The sequence below is a fragment of the Phragmites australis genome, chromosome 15 (genome assembly GCF_958298935.1).
Source record: "Phragmites australis chromosome 15, lpPhrAust1.1, whole genome shotgun sequence".
In the NCBI taxonomy this organism is placed as follows: domain Eukaryota; kingdom Viridiplantae; phylum Streptophyta; class Magnoliopsida; order Poales; family Poaceae; genus Phragmites; species Phragmites australis.
The window spans coordinates 2,926,387-2,939,749 of NC_084935.1; the positions used below are offsets into that span (position 1 = coordinate 2,926,387).

General features: G+C 41.5%; 1 protein-coding gene across 2 annotated transcripts; it reads right to left on the reverse strand.

Annotated features, from left to right (window-relative positions):
- Positions 1–96: 96 nt before the first annotated feature.
- Positions 97–10,223, reverse strand: LOC133892557 (uncharacterized). Of its 2 annotated transcripts, XM_062333404.1 has the most exons (20): positions 10,012–10,223; positions 9,824–9,893; positions 8,343–8,385; positions 7,894–7,971; positions 7,712–7,796; positions 7,538–7,620; positions 7,334–7,391; positions 6,503–6,613; positions 6,052–6,109; positions 5,751–5,847; positions 5,205–5,240; positions 4,396–4,532; positions 3,491–3,561; positions 3,361–3,414; positions 3,080–3,222; positions 2,815–2,964; positions 2,029–2,262; positions 1,839–1,898; positions 987–1,211; positions 97–627 (listed from the first exon to the last, which is right to left on the reverse strand). In XM_062333404.1, exons 1-20 carry the CDS (start codon positions 10,130–10,132, stop codon positions 481–483), a joined length of 2,061 nt encoding a protein of 686 aa, XP_062189388.1. In that variant the 5' UTR covers positions 10,133–10,223; the 3' UTR covers positions 97–480. The 2 variants fall into 2 exon arrangements, with proteins under 2 accessions (XP_062189388.1, XP_062189389.1); XM_062333405.1 differs by lacking the exon at positions 5,205–5,240.
- Positions 10,224–13,363: the final 3,140 nt, after the last annotated feature.

Sequence of the window (13,363 nt, forward strand, 5' to 3'; positions counted from 1 at the left end):
GTTCAGGTTTGGTCTGGACACTTGCAAACTTGGCAAACCATATACATCAGATCTAAATTTTGGTCTGGACACAAACCATATGGAGTACATCAGATCTGAACGTATGTAGTTCATGCGGCACGTCATCCACCTTTTGGAGACAAAAGGTTTCCAGTTAAACTAACAAAAAAATCTAACAATTTACTGCAATGAAACAGCGTAGATTGATATACTACGCAAGAGATCTATACCGGCCTTGTCATCTTACAAGCACATGGATAGATGCATGTTACAGAAAAATCATGTCGTCCCAGGAGTCACAGGACAGCTTACTGATGAAGATACAACTTGAGTATTTGACCAGTGACCTACGGTTTCTTGTATTGGTTATGCTCTGCCAGCCTAAACTAGGGCAACCGCCCAACTATACAAAGTTTAGCAAATTTCGACACATTCTTGCAGCAAGTCAAGTCTGAAACACTGAAATTAACGAGCAATTCATTAGTCCGAGTCCGAGTCTGAGTCCGTCATCTCCCACTGACGAGCATCTTTGGGTTCAGCGTCAGCGATAGAATCAGAGGGCTGACCAAAGAGCGACGTGCTAAGTTTTGGGCGACGCCTCTTGGTCTTGTCTTTCGGAGCTTTATCCTATGAGAGACAATATACAGTCAGAACTCAGGAACGCTGACAATGACAAATCGAACATAATACTACTTTCTGAAGTGCAAGAAACAGTATGTTCTGACTTGCTAGGGGAAAAGAGTAAGTTTTTATCGAATGCAAACTCTTTTTTGTGGAAAGAAAAGAAGAGCTAAACATGTGACATGCGTAATGAAAAAGGAAAATAATATTTGCAGTTTACAAAATTTGCATGTATGTAGACCATATATGATGCAAAACTACAGTCACAATCTAGACAAGGGGGACCTAGGAAATCCAAAGTTGTTTGAATCAGTAAATAATGCAAGAGAATACTCATTTGGCTGGTCAATCAAACATGCACTTACCTGACAAGTACTATGAGTTGGTCGGTTGTTCCTGAGCCATATTATTCCCAGTGAAATACATCCACACATAAGCAAAGTTGGACCAATCCTTGGGTCGGTTAGGTAATCTTGGAAATGGAAACCAATGTTCTCTTTTAGACTCTTCCCTGCTGAGCGGATACTTTTGGTACTTCTTATCCAATCCTTACTCGTTTCCTCAGGTACAAGATCAGGCACCTTTGAAGTCTACACAGAAAAGGACACCGTAACGAATTAACAATTGAGGAAGAATGGTATAAACTTTGTGCAATGTAACTTCTCTGAAAACATTATTATCAGATTTAGTGAAAGCGTTATTCTCATCAGTATGATTAACGCTCAGGCCACAATCGCAGAAACCTCTACCATATAGAGTAAAGGTTCAAACCATGGTGAATTTTTACTGCTAGTGCTAACAACGAATATAGGATAATCTAGGTGCTTGAGAAGATAAAAAAAGGATGTTCATAATACAACAATGATTAGAGGCAAGCTGTATTGATCAAATTATGCTGATTGTTATAAAAGCCGGAGATACATTGCATAAAGACCGGACCAAGCATGGACAAGTCTAGCAATGGGTAAGGCGTCTTTGGTATTCTTTTTCTTAAAAGATATGTGAAAGTTTCACATTTCATTTCACATATTAGCCTTTTCCCCATTCATTTAAGAAGACATGCTAGGGAGACTTAAGAGCATTCTTTAACGTAAAGATTTCATTTCGCTAACTGGAAGACAATCTAATACAAAAAGATTCATTAACTAAATGGACAATCTTGAAGACTGAAAGATTCAAGTTACAAAATATAGTACTGTAACCTGCAAGACACTTACAAAGTAAGGAATTTCTCTAGTATCTCCATCTTTGATAATCTGAGAGATCCACTTGTGTATCTGCAAAATTAGTTAAGAGGTACAGAATTAGCAATGCATTTGATTTCCTGTGTTGAGCTACCTAACTTGATCTAATTACATTGGTCAAAAGGAACATGGATAATGCACTATAAACCATCAGAATCCGCACCTCTTGAATTTCATCTGGACCATTGTACCTTGCCACTAGCTGGGAGGCATCAGCAGTATGCTGTCCCTGGAGAGCCTCCACAAGATTGTTCTTTTTCTCAGCTTTCAGCGCCTCATATGTTGCATTTCTTTGGAAACGAACAATGAACAGTTCGGGTTTATCATTGTCATCTCCAAAGCCTCTAGGACCGCAGGCTCTATTATAATCAGTGGCAAGGTAGAAGGCACAAATTTGCTGCAAAATATATATTGTTCAGAAGAATAAGCAAAGAACCTGCCCTACTTTTTTTTTCCAGAAGACACACTTAATTGATTTCTGACAATTGCACGACCCAGCCATTTGCTGAAACCAGGATCAGAAGTGTTTCCATTACTCTGGTTCTATGTACATGGGAATTAAGAACAAAAGAACGTGAACAAGCTTAACAGAATTTCCAATAATACACATTGAGATGAACATTTCATTTGGTGGAGAACATGTCTTCCAGGACTGTTATCCACTAAGCAGTTGAAGGGAGATGGAGGGAGGGAGGGAGGTAGGTAGAGGGAGAGGACTTCAGGAGAAAGAGGAGACCATAGATTGGGGGAGACTTCTTTGATTCATTTTTCTAGCTTGATAACAAAAGGATGGCATGCCTTGCCTTATATAGAGCCAGCACTTACAAATCAATCTAAGCCTTCCAACTAAAAATAGATAGCATCCAAAGTAGATAAGATCCTATACCTAAGATGACTAGGTATGATAAGAAAATAAGAGAAAAATAGTTGAGGTTCTAAAGCAGTCTACCTTTTGTACTTCTCCATCTAACCAAACAAAGGTCAACCTGTTATCTTTCAAGGCAGTTGCCGCACTTAGTATCTCTACCAAATTACCCACATTCCCAGTAGCACTTCTGTCAACAGCCCCTATCAATTGGTCTTGGGCCTCACGCAAAATCTAGTTTCAAATCACAAAAGCAATACAGTTAGCAAACCAGTAACGAAACTCAAATAACTTATTCAGATGATAAACCACACCAACTTGTCCATTGCAGTTAGCTATTGAAACTTACTTTTCTCCTTTTACTGAGTTCTACGCCAGGTCGACCAGCGACAATGACACAATACCAAATTGCTGAGCCAATGCCAGCACGAGAATGGCCTCTAGCATCACAACCCAGTTCCAAAGATGTGTCACTTCTTAGCTGTCGCAGTTCTAAACAAAAACAAGAAAGAAGTGAGTGTACTGAAGAGAGCACATGTTTTATTTCAGGTAAAAAATATGTATCATCAATGATACCATGATAGCTTGATAATTCAGTGTACTATTGATTCACAGACTGTTTAACAATACCTTGGTGCTTATGCTCCTCCATCATCTCAGTGAACTCTGACTTGCTAAAAGTTCCTGAATTAGAGGTCAAACAACAGCCTGAAACTCCGCATTGCAAAAATCAAAGAGCTGAGAGGGGAAGGAATCTTGCCATGGTGTACTACAGGCTTTGTGCCTGGTCCCTTCAAGAAAACGATTGTAGGAGCCGATTCCACTCCTAACCTGATCCGGAATAGACAAAGTAAGATACTAATGAACAAGATTGTGTGACCAATTTACCATATGTACTAGCAGATGGAGCCATGAAGGTATATCTGCAGTAGCTCGATTGATTTTAAATTTTAAAATCACATCTTTTGGAAGCTAAGTAGGTACTATCAGAGATCTCAACATGCAGTTTTCAGATTGTTAACCCTAACTATCTGAACAAGAGTTTCTTTATGCAAAAAAAATAAGCAACTCAAAAGCTAAGGTATCAAAACATAGACAAAATAGCACCGTGGGGCAAAGGATTAGGAAGTTGACCATCAACTAACGTCCAACAATTTGAATCAGTAAATGACAACCTAAGCTGAGTCAAGACTCTTCTATTGGACTGAGGCTGGATGCCCCATCATATGTAACAACATGTATACACATACGAAACGGCATGTGTAACACAAATCAGATATGTGATGATGATGATGATGATGATGATAATTCTATTCATGAAAACAATAACTGCAGAGAAACAGGGAAAAGATATAGCAAATAAAAAGGATTTAAGTGATTCTTGGCCAAGAAATATAAATAGAATATCAGGTTATATGAGGAAATTTACTTATCAACTAGTAGATATGGATGGCAGTAATTACTGGAAAGATGAAGCGAAAGAACAAACGTCTAAAAGCAGCAGATTCTGCTAGTAACAGAGGTTTAAATGCTAATAATACTCAGTGATGACATTTTCACATTTGTCAGCCAGTTTACTAACAAATATATCACAAAAAATAAAATATAAAAGTACCATCAAAGAACGGATGAGAAATAACAGAAAATTGTACAGCAAGCACATACGAATTCCACCATATCTGGGATTCGTCTTCTCTCCATAGGACAAAAGCAAATGATGCATAGCTCGAATACTCTTGGGCAGCTTGGCGAAGGAATGGAGCAGCACGCTCTCCAGTACTTGAGAAAAAGATAACCTTGACCTATGAAATGCAAGCAAAAGATGGCATGACCAATTCTGATTGGCCAAAGAAAGAAGCACTACAAAATTGCACACGTTTTGTTTCTCAATGCTATGCCTTCCAACAGGTTTATCGTGATGTTGGACAGCAATTGGTCTGTCTTGGAATCATGAGCTGAACTTCTTTCAGATGATCCAGGAGGCCAGAAACAATTTCCAGCACAAGTTTTTCATGGAAGTGTTCTCTATCGCAGCCTGGGAAATCTGGAAACAATGGAATGCTAAGATCTTTGAAAGATCTTCAGCAAACTTCTACAGATGGAAGGATTGTTTCAAGGAGACAGTCTTTGCTCAAACTCATAGAATGAACCTTTCTCTTAAATTGCTGGTCTTAGCCTGGCTGCAGATTTTTGTTAATGCTTTCCCTTCTTTTATTCTTTCCTTCCTCCCCTACTCTTTTTTGTTCCTTTCTGTATATATACTCTAGTCTTTTAATAAAAAGATCTGCAGTAGGGGCTTCCCTCACAGTTTTCCGTAAAAAAAAAAAGGGTTTATCGTGAAAGATTAGATGTCTTCCCTTAGAATAAAACATAAGCATATGCTCCAGGTGAGCATAGAAAAATGATGCAATCCATAAGACAAATAACTACAATGCACAAGTGTGTCACATAATATACAGTGAAATCTAGTGTACCTTATGATGGCCGCTCTTCCCAATAAACTGGGGCCCCTGAAATGGGTATCAGCTCTGCATTAGAACCATAATTTAGCTAAAGCCTATCTAACTTAACAGCAATTGTTGAAGAACAACAATGAACAAGGCAACAAGCTGCAACACAACAAGAATCATGCATAGAGTGTATTTATTGGTTATGTATTTTTATAGTTACATACTTCATCAGCCAGTAGGTTAGGATTGTGCAATTGAAATGGATTCATGATATCATAATATAGGTGTTCCAAATAAATAAGTGAATAAGAAACTCAGTCCTGACTGCCCCTAACTAGGAAAAGGATGAAACCTCAGCCAACAACAAAAGATATTTAAAAATGAACTACGAATGCAACTTCATAATTATCATTCAATAGGTCATATTGATCTTAGTTACTAATTCAAATAATAGATTATATAGACAAAAGTGCCTTTTGCACAACTTACTTTGACTTAAGACTCTTTAGAACAATCACATAAATGGAATAGATAGAATAAACAAGAAATAGAGCTAATCATAAAACCCACCAATGTATCCTTTGAATAGTACAAAATCCGAGGCAATCCTACGACAGATGTTGCAACCCAGTCAACAACAGAATCCACAAAGAGCTCGCCTGGGTACCTAGGCATAGAAACAAGGTTATATAGACCACATACCATACGGCATGTCTTTAGCACAGACGTGCATTTCTCGCAAAAAAATCACAAAATTGGAAAGGGCATGGCATAGAATTACACCATGTGAACGCAAAGACAACAGGACTAGATGGGTCACAAACTTATTATTTCTGTATTCTCTAATCAATAGTCTGACCAAAATAGTCACCTCATGTAACAGTATGGACTTCTGCAGTTAGCAGGATATGCAACAAGAGCTGGTACACCTGCATGAAAGAGGACTTTTTTTCTTAACAAAAATAAAGGATACAAATTTTCCCATTATTAAACATTAACATTTAAACATGGGCCAACTTCTAGAAAGCCTTTGTGTTGATACTCACTAAATTGAAAAAATTCCCCATTCACCAGTCACAAATGATGAACTCTGCCAACAATCTTGAGCACTCTTTTGCTATCACATATTCCCAGTAGCAATTAAACTTCATTTTATCAACTTCCCTCACTGACCTAATTTTACCCACTAAGTTTGACAAAAACCATGCAACAATGCTTAAAATAGCATGTCAATATGTTGCACTGGTTAACACCTGCAAAATCTAAACTATCCTAAAGCTCAAATTTTATTTTGATTAACAGGGCTTGTTGTCTTGACATACCATCACGGAAAAATGGCTGTTTGGAGAACCTTTTTTCTGCAAAATGACCAGCCAGTTGAGAATCACCAACTTCTACCATAGCAGTTTTGGCAACACCATCCAGTAGAGTGCCTACATCATGAAATCAACTATTGTCAGGGTGGGGTTGGGTGTGTTTGTAGTGGGGGGGGGGGGGGCATGGAATTGGAATTGGAGAATTTTTTGGGAAGCTTAAAACTTTTTAGTGTTAGTCAGTAGTAATGTTGACAACAACAGATTATCTGTAAAAGGAATGGAAAATGCTATGAACTCAATGGCCACAATCTTAAAGTTTGCTTACCCAACAAATGGCCTCAATCTTAAATCACAAATCTAAAATAGAATGCTTGAAAGCGACAAAAGTTCATGCCATCCAAATATTTCAGTAGGCACATTTGATTATAACAGAATGATTCTCGCTACAAATGGCATGCCACTTTAAAAGAAGAGTTGTACAATAAACGAATATGATTTTTTTTCTAGGTCTCACAACTGCAGTTTATCACAAGTCCAATTTTCATTCATCCTCCTTCAATAGTACCAACTGATATATAAGATACTGGAACTAAAAGTTGATCCAAGATAGCTCTTCCACAGTAAATACTTTCAAGTAAGGCTGTCACTTGTGTTTTTCATTAAGTGTCTAATTGTTTTGCTAGGTCATGTGAGTACCTCCCTAAAGGGGTCGGCACTCCTCTCTCTTAAGACAGCCAAGGGGACATCTTCTCCCTGTAGTCGAGTTTTTTTTTTCTAATTGTTTTGCCAAAGGCAGCAACACACAAAATGGCAGCCAAGTCAGAATGAAGAACATACCAATTTGTTTCCAGTACTCAATAAACTGAGCACAACGAGGGCTCCCCTTTGAATAAACCTACACAATAGAGCAATAATCAGCTGGCAGTCCAGAGACTCTTTCCAACATAATGTATTAAAAATCGTGCAAATGTAATGTAAATACAACACTAGAAGCTTACAGAGATAGCATAAAGCAAAGAGCCCTTCTATGTTCCATCTTACCAGTATGAGCAGCGGGTATTCTTCAGCAATAGCAGGCATAAACGACTCATGTGTAAGTACATTGGTGGAGTTATCAGTCAAATCTATGGTATTGAAATAGTTTTATGTCAAACACCGAAAAAACAAGGAAATCATGGGTCCAATATACAAGAGATTAGATAACCCAGAACTTACCGACAAAAGAATCTTTCAACAATGGGAGGTCTATTTTCAGAAAGTGCTCCTTTTGATATTGTACTTTGACTCTCTCAAGGACATCCTACCAGATGAAAAGGAATAATTGAAGGTTAGACCAGAAAGGACACAGAAGGGAGAAAAAAAGAAAAAAATTCATTGGAGAAAGAGAGGGAGAGAACCTTATGCTCATCCAGTCCAAAAAGATCATAATCCCTCTTGAAAATTTGGTTTGTCAAAAGCTCGTATGCATAACGGATCTGTGTAAAACATCAAAGAATTGTGAAGTTTTATATTACGGGACCCCTTTCCCCCTTTCAGTACACCAAACATTTGCAAAGGTGAAAAGCGACGACAGCCGAGCCGAACTGCCAGTTCATAAGCTTGATGATTCTTCAATGGCAGAATGTGTGTTGCAAGTCCTTTAGTTGCAACTTTGAAACAGAGTAGAGGTACCAAACAATTACTGTATCTAGAAACATGAATAGTGAACCTGCTATGAAGATGCTTCAATGCAGCATGGAAAGTTGTCTATATGAAATCAACATAGAAGCACTTCTATGAAATGATCTGTGCATGATGTGAACATTACTAAGTCTCTAGTAGGCAGAACTATGGATTTGGATCTCACCTTTATAATATCAACAGTTGGTTGGTGATTCGTTTCAGACAGCCTGAGTTAAGATCAACAAAAAGGTCACACAGTTTTTGTAAAGAAGATATCCAAAAGAACAAAAGCAAGAACTTTAAGGGAAAAGCAAAGGAAGTATGTTTGGCCCAAATGATTTCCTCAGTTCAATATTTGGAAACGCCTGAAGACCCTCATTGGAGTCACATTCCACCTCAACTCATTATTACCTCATGGTACTTATTTCAACACTGCAAGCTTGGTGCCCACACATACTAAACTCTGTATAAGAAAACCTTAGCAGCTACAGCCAGGCGACCAGTGAGCATCCATTCACAATACCTTGTTAATTTCCCTAAAAAAATTATCTTACTAATGCACTGGAGTGGCAAAAGGAATAGTAATGTTTTGCACCATCTCAAAACTAGAAATTTAGGCAAGCATAGCCAAGCACTGATCATGTTCAAACAACATATATATATCCTATAGACGCAACAGCTAAACTAGACTGACTTTTCCTCTAGCAACGGGAAATCTATTTATTTGTCACCCAATCGGAAAGCCTTTCTCAGATTGCCATTATTTCGGTATACAATTATTTTCTTGCCACTGGTTCTGTGAATTGCTTATTTCCGTACCACTATGGGCAATTTTACCCCTTTCTTCTTCCTTGCCTCTTCTATATCATCTTTCTCCTCCTGCTCCGGCCATTGCCGCCGCCGCTGCCGTCGTGTCTGCCTCTGGCACTGCCACGGACTCCGCATGATTGATGTGGTCACCATGTAGGTCACGGAGATGTGCTCATGGGCAAGGTCAATAAGCACCCCCTCTCCCTCGTCAGCTCACAAGAGCCACCGTCGTCGGCCCCTGCGGCAAGGACGCACAACAGCGGCCATGGCGACAACAAATAACGCGAACCCGGTCTAGAACCTCCCTTGGACCAACGAGCTCCCTCTTCCTCCTCTCCACCACCTTGGACCGCGGCCTTGGGATGCGGCGGCGAGGCCGAGCTCCATGGCCACCGCCGGGGACAAGGTCCAAGACTGCCACAGGCTGAGCTGCATGACTGCTGAGGGTGAAAGAGGGCGCAACGGCGAGTCCATGGCTGTCACGCAACGATGGTGACCTCTCCGGCTGGCCAACGACCTCAGCTCGGACAGGAGAGGGAGCAGCATAGGAAGGAGATGGAGGAAGAAGAAAGGTACGGGCAAAAGGGTCCAAAGTGGTATACAACTAAGAATTCGCAGATTTGATGGCATCACAAAAATTGCACACGAAAATAATGGCAGTTTGGATGAGTCGCACCAATTGAGTGGCAAATAACTAAATATCCCTCTAACAAAGCCATAAACAAGTAGATACCCCGCTAAGACCACCTTGTACTTAAACTACTCGTCTACATCCCACCTGGAGGACTGCACTTTCCACTACGAACGCAGAATTAAATGAGAAACTATCGTTTAAATCGGATCAATGACACTCACCACTCCTTGGAGAGCCGCTCGTAGGCCTCGACCACCTGCTCCACCAGCGCAAACCTCTCGATTCCCAGCACTTCAAACCACACAGCACGACCACCCAATCCAACAAAAAGCAATCTCAAAAGTCAGAGCGCGGCCAGATCGGGCGTCGGATCGGAAGAGCACGAGGCGGGGACGGCGAGGGCTCTCACCGTCGTAGTGGGTGGGCGGGAAGTGGTGGGGCAGGACAAGGAGCTGGAACAGGAAGCCGACGGTGAAGAGGAGGATCGGCAGCCAGTAGCGGCGCACCTCCGCCGGAATCTCCATCGCCATCGGAGACAGACGGCGCGGGCGGAAAAGGCGACGAGGGGAGGTATCGGGGTTTGAGTGAGGACGAGGGATTTGCTTTGGTTAATGTTATGAAGAGGCGCTTAGTTTGAAGACTAGATAAGTGTCTGTTGCAACAAAAAATATTAAATATTAAATATAATAACATTAAGTATAAATTTAAAATATAAATATGTGAATACGTTATAAGAGTTTCACTGAACGAATGTATTGAGAGTGATATTATAGTTTGATTTTAGATAGGATCCGAAAAGTCTAAAGAGGTTATCAGTTATTTTTTCTAATTTTTTATTTATTTTTATTAATAAAATAAATCTTGTGTATGTAGACAGTGGTAAGTAGAGAAGTTGTAGGATACGGATTAATAGTAAAAATAGATAAACTATTTAAATTTTAATATTTTTTATTAGATATGAGAAAAATAGAAAAAAAATATGACGTAGAAATAACTCGTGTTTTATATAATTCATTTTTGCAATCCTACGCCGATTTTTTTAGATCAATCCTAAAGGGCGGATTCAGCATGTATTTATAGGTGTCAAGTGACATCAATAATTTGCTACTAACACTAAGTAAAACTCTAAATATAATTAGTAAATACAATTGTAAATAAATAATGACCATATATTCTAATTTGAGAAAACAATTTAATCACACATATAGGAAAACCATTGAATTTGTAGATATGATAACCTCATGATCCAGTAGGTGCTGAAAATAGAGGGCCAAGTGCTTAGTGACCTGGGATCTTTCTGTTCCAACAACAAGAACATTTCTCATGCTACTTTTGGCCAAATACACATCGTATATCTTTTGAAGTGGGAAATCATTGTGCCATCGCTAACATGTGTTTCCAATTTTTCTTTAACTTAAATCAGGAGATTCCTTAGAGCAACGAAGGCTTCTTGTAAAGTAAATTTGGCGTCCGAACTAATAAGCATTAATTTTTGTTATATTTGTATATCTTTTTAACTCGCACTAAGTTCTGAAGTATATTTTCAGTCTCCTATAACTTTGAGATTTCTCGCAAATTATCTCATGGAGTTGAATTTCATCGATTATGGTTTCTTGGAATTTCTTTCTTCAGTTGTTGCAGCATCGTAGGCCTTCAGTTGGGCAGCATCAGCGATTGGCCCCTCAATGCTATACGTGAAAAGTACATGCAACAGAAGGTAGTCAGTCACACATTGCTGCTTCAATTCCTGGCACAGTGCTGAGTTTTTCTCGATAGTAATTACATCATCTTTGGTTCAGCATAAGTCATAGATCGTAGATTTTCTTTCTGACTTTATGCTGGTGTTTCATTGCAGTTGGAGCGCGTAGGAAACCTCACTTCACCAGAGCTTCTCCAGTCGCTCTTCAGCTGACATGCCATTGACATCAATTTCCTGTTGATCAGCAACCGTTAGCAATAGTCATAGCTGAGATCTGTGTTGTCTCAACATATTGTCTGTTTCTAGACTTTTTTCAAGTCGTGCATTAGAGATGGCTGACGTTTTGATTGACATAAAGTTTACCGGACTGTAAACATACTATAACAAACAATGGAATGATGTTTGTTGTGACAAATTCAGTTATTTTTATGAAAATACACATAAAACCTGCATATCATTGTATTAAAAAGAAAAAAATACATATGACTTTTACAACGTGAGTCACCGAGTGCTCATCAAACCCTAGTGTTTATTAAAGGACTATACTAAGAAACATCACAACATCGAGAGGCTAAGCGAGACATCTAGGACTGCGCAATTACCCCCTGTCACTGAGCAGCGAGGTCCTTGGCTCCCACCACCATCCAAAGTGCTGCATCAGCCTTGATCGTGGTGACAAGCTACGCTACCGTGCTCGTCGTCCTGTTGAACACCCAAGGGTTTTGCTATTTCCAAATTCGCCACGCCACCAACATAACCATGGAATCAATTCCCTTCTTGTGCGGCTTCAAGCGGCCTACGTGTAGGTGTTGCCACCAACCAAAAGTGGAGTGATGTGGTGATGGCACACACTGCAACCCTAGCCATCCCAACGCATCCCGCTATATTTGCTTAACAAAGCTACAACCAACGATTAGGTGATCCGCCGTTTCCTGTTTCTGGTCACATAGGATGCATTGTTGGTGGGTCAAAATGCCATGTCGTTGACATCGGTCAGCAGTCCAAAGATGTCGTTGTAGAAGAAGCAATGCGAAGAACTCGACCCGCATAGGAGCTCAAGCTTTCCAAAAATGTTCGCCCCCCTCAAAACGAATTGCTTCTTGGAAGAGTATGCGGTAGGCCGAGCGGGTTGTGTATCTCTGAGACTTGCTCCAGCGCCACACTACCCTATCGTCCACACCTGGCTGCAAGTGGACATCTTGAATCATGTAGCGAAAATAGCTCTATTAGACATCGGAAGTCCAGCGGGGTAAGGCCGGAGAAAGAGGAGGGAGCTCAGCGGCGAGATGGTGGTCGGTCGAGGCAAAGGAGGTGGCGGGCCAGGGTGAGGGGAGGTGGCCGGCCAGAGATGGGATGGCCGGGTGGCGCACGAGCGCACGGCCGGAGGGGAGGTGATGGAGCTCGTCGGTGAGGGAGGTGGCGCCAGGATGGGGAGCTCGGCGACGGGCGGGCGGGACGGCGGACGAGCAGAGGGGAGCGGTCGGAGAGAGGATGCTGGTCGGGGCGAGAGGGTGCACGTGGCAGTCGCCGGTGCGGCACGGGTGGAGCAGTGGTGCACGGCGGCAGCGCGTGCGGCAGCAGACTAGCGGCGGCACCCACGGGCTGCGAAGGAGGCCAGAGCGGAGCTCGGCCTGGTGGCGCGTGATGGCGCGACACGGAAGGAGGAGCGGAGGGAGATGGGCTCACCTATGATGCCCAGTGACACGGATGGCAGCGCTAGCCGGCTGTGCTCAAGGCGGCCCATGGTGGCTCGGCGCGAGCCGGCTGGTCGGGGAAGCCGGCAGTAGCGCGTGATGATATGGCGGGGCGGCGCGTGTGATGTAGCGTGGCGCACGGGAGGAGGCTGGGAGGCTCAGCACGCCGGGACGATGAAGGGAGCGGTGTGGCACAGCTACTCAGGTTGAGCGGCGGCACGGCGTAGAGGAGGAAGGTGACGGCGTTGTGCTGCTACTGTGTGTGTTGTGGTCGTGTTGTGCCTGTGTGCTCGTGTGTATGTATGCTTTGGTGTGGTGGCTTGCAGGTGAAGGCAAGGGAAGAGGAAAAGGAGAAATGGCTTTTGCCG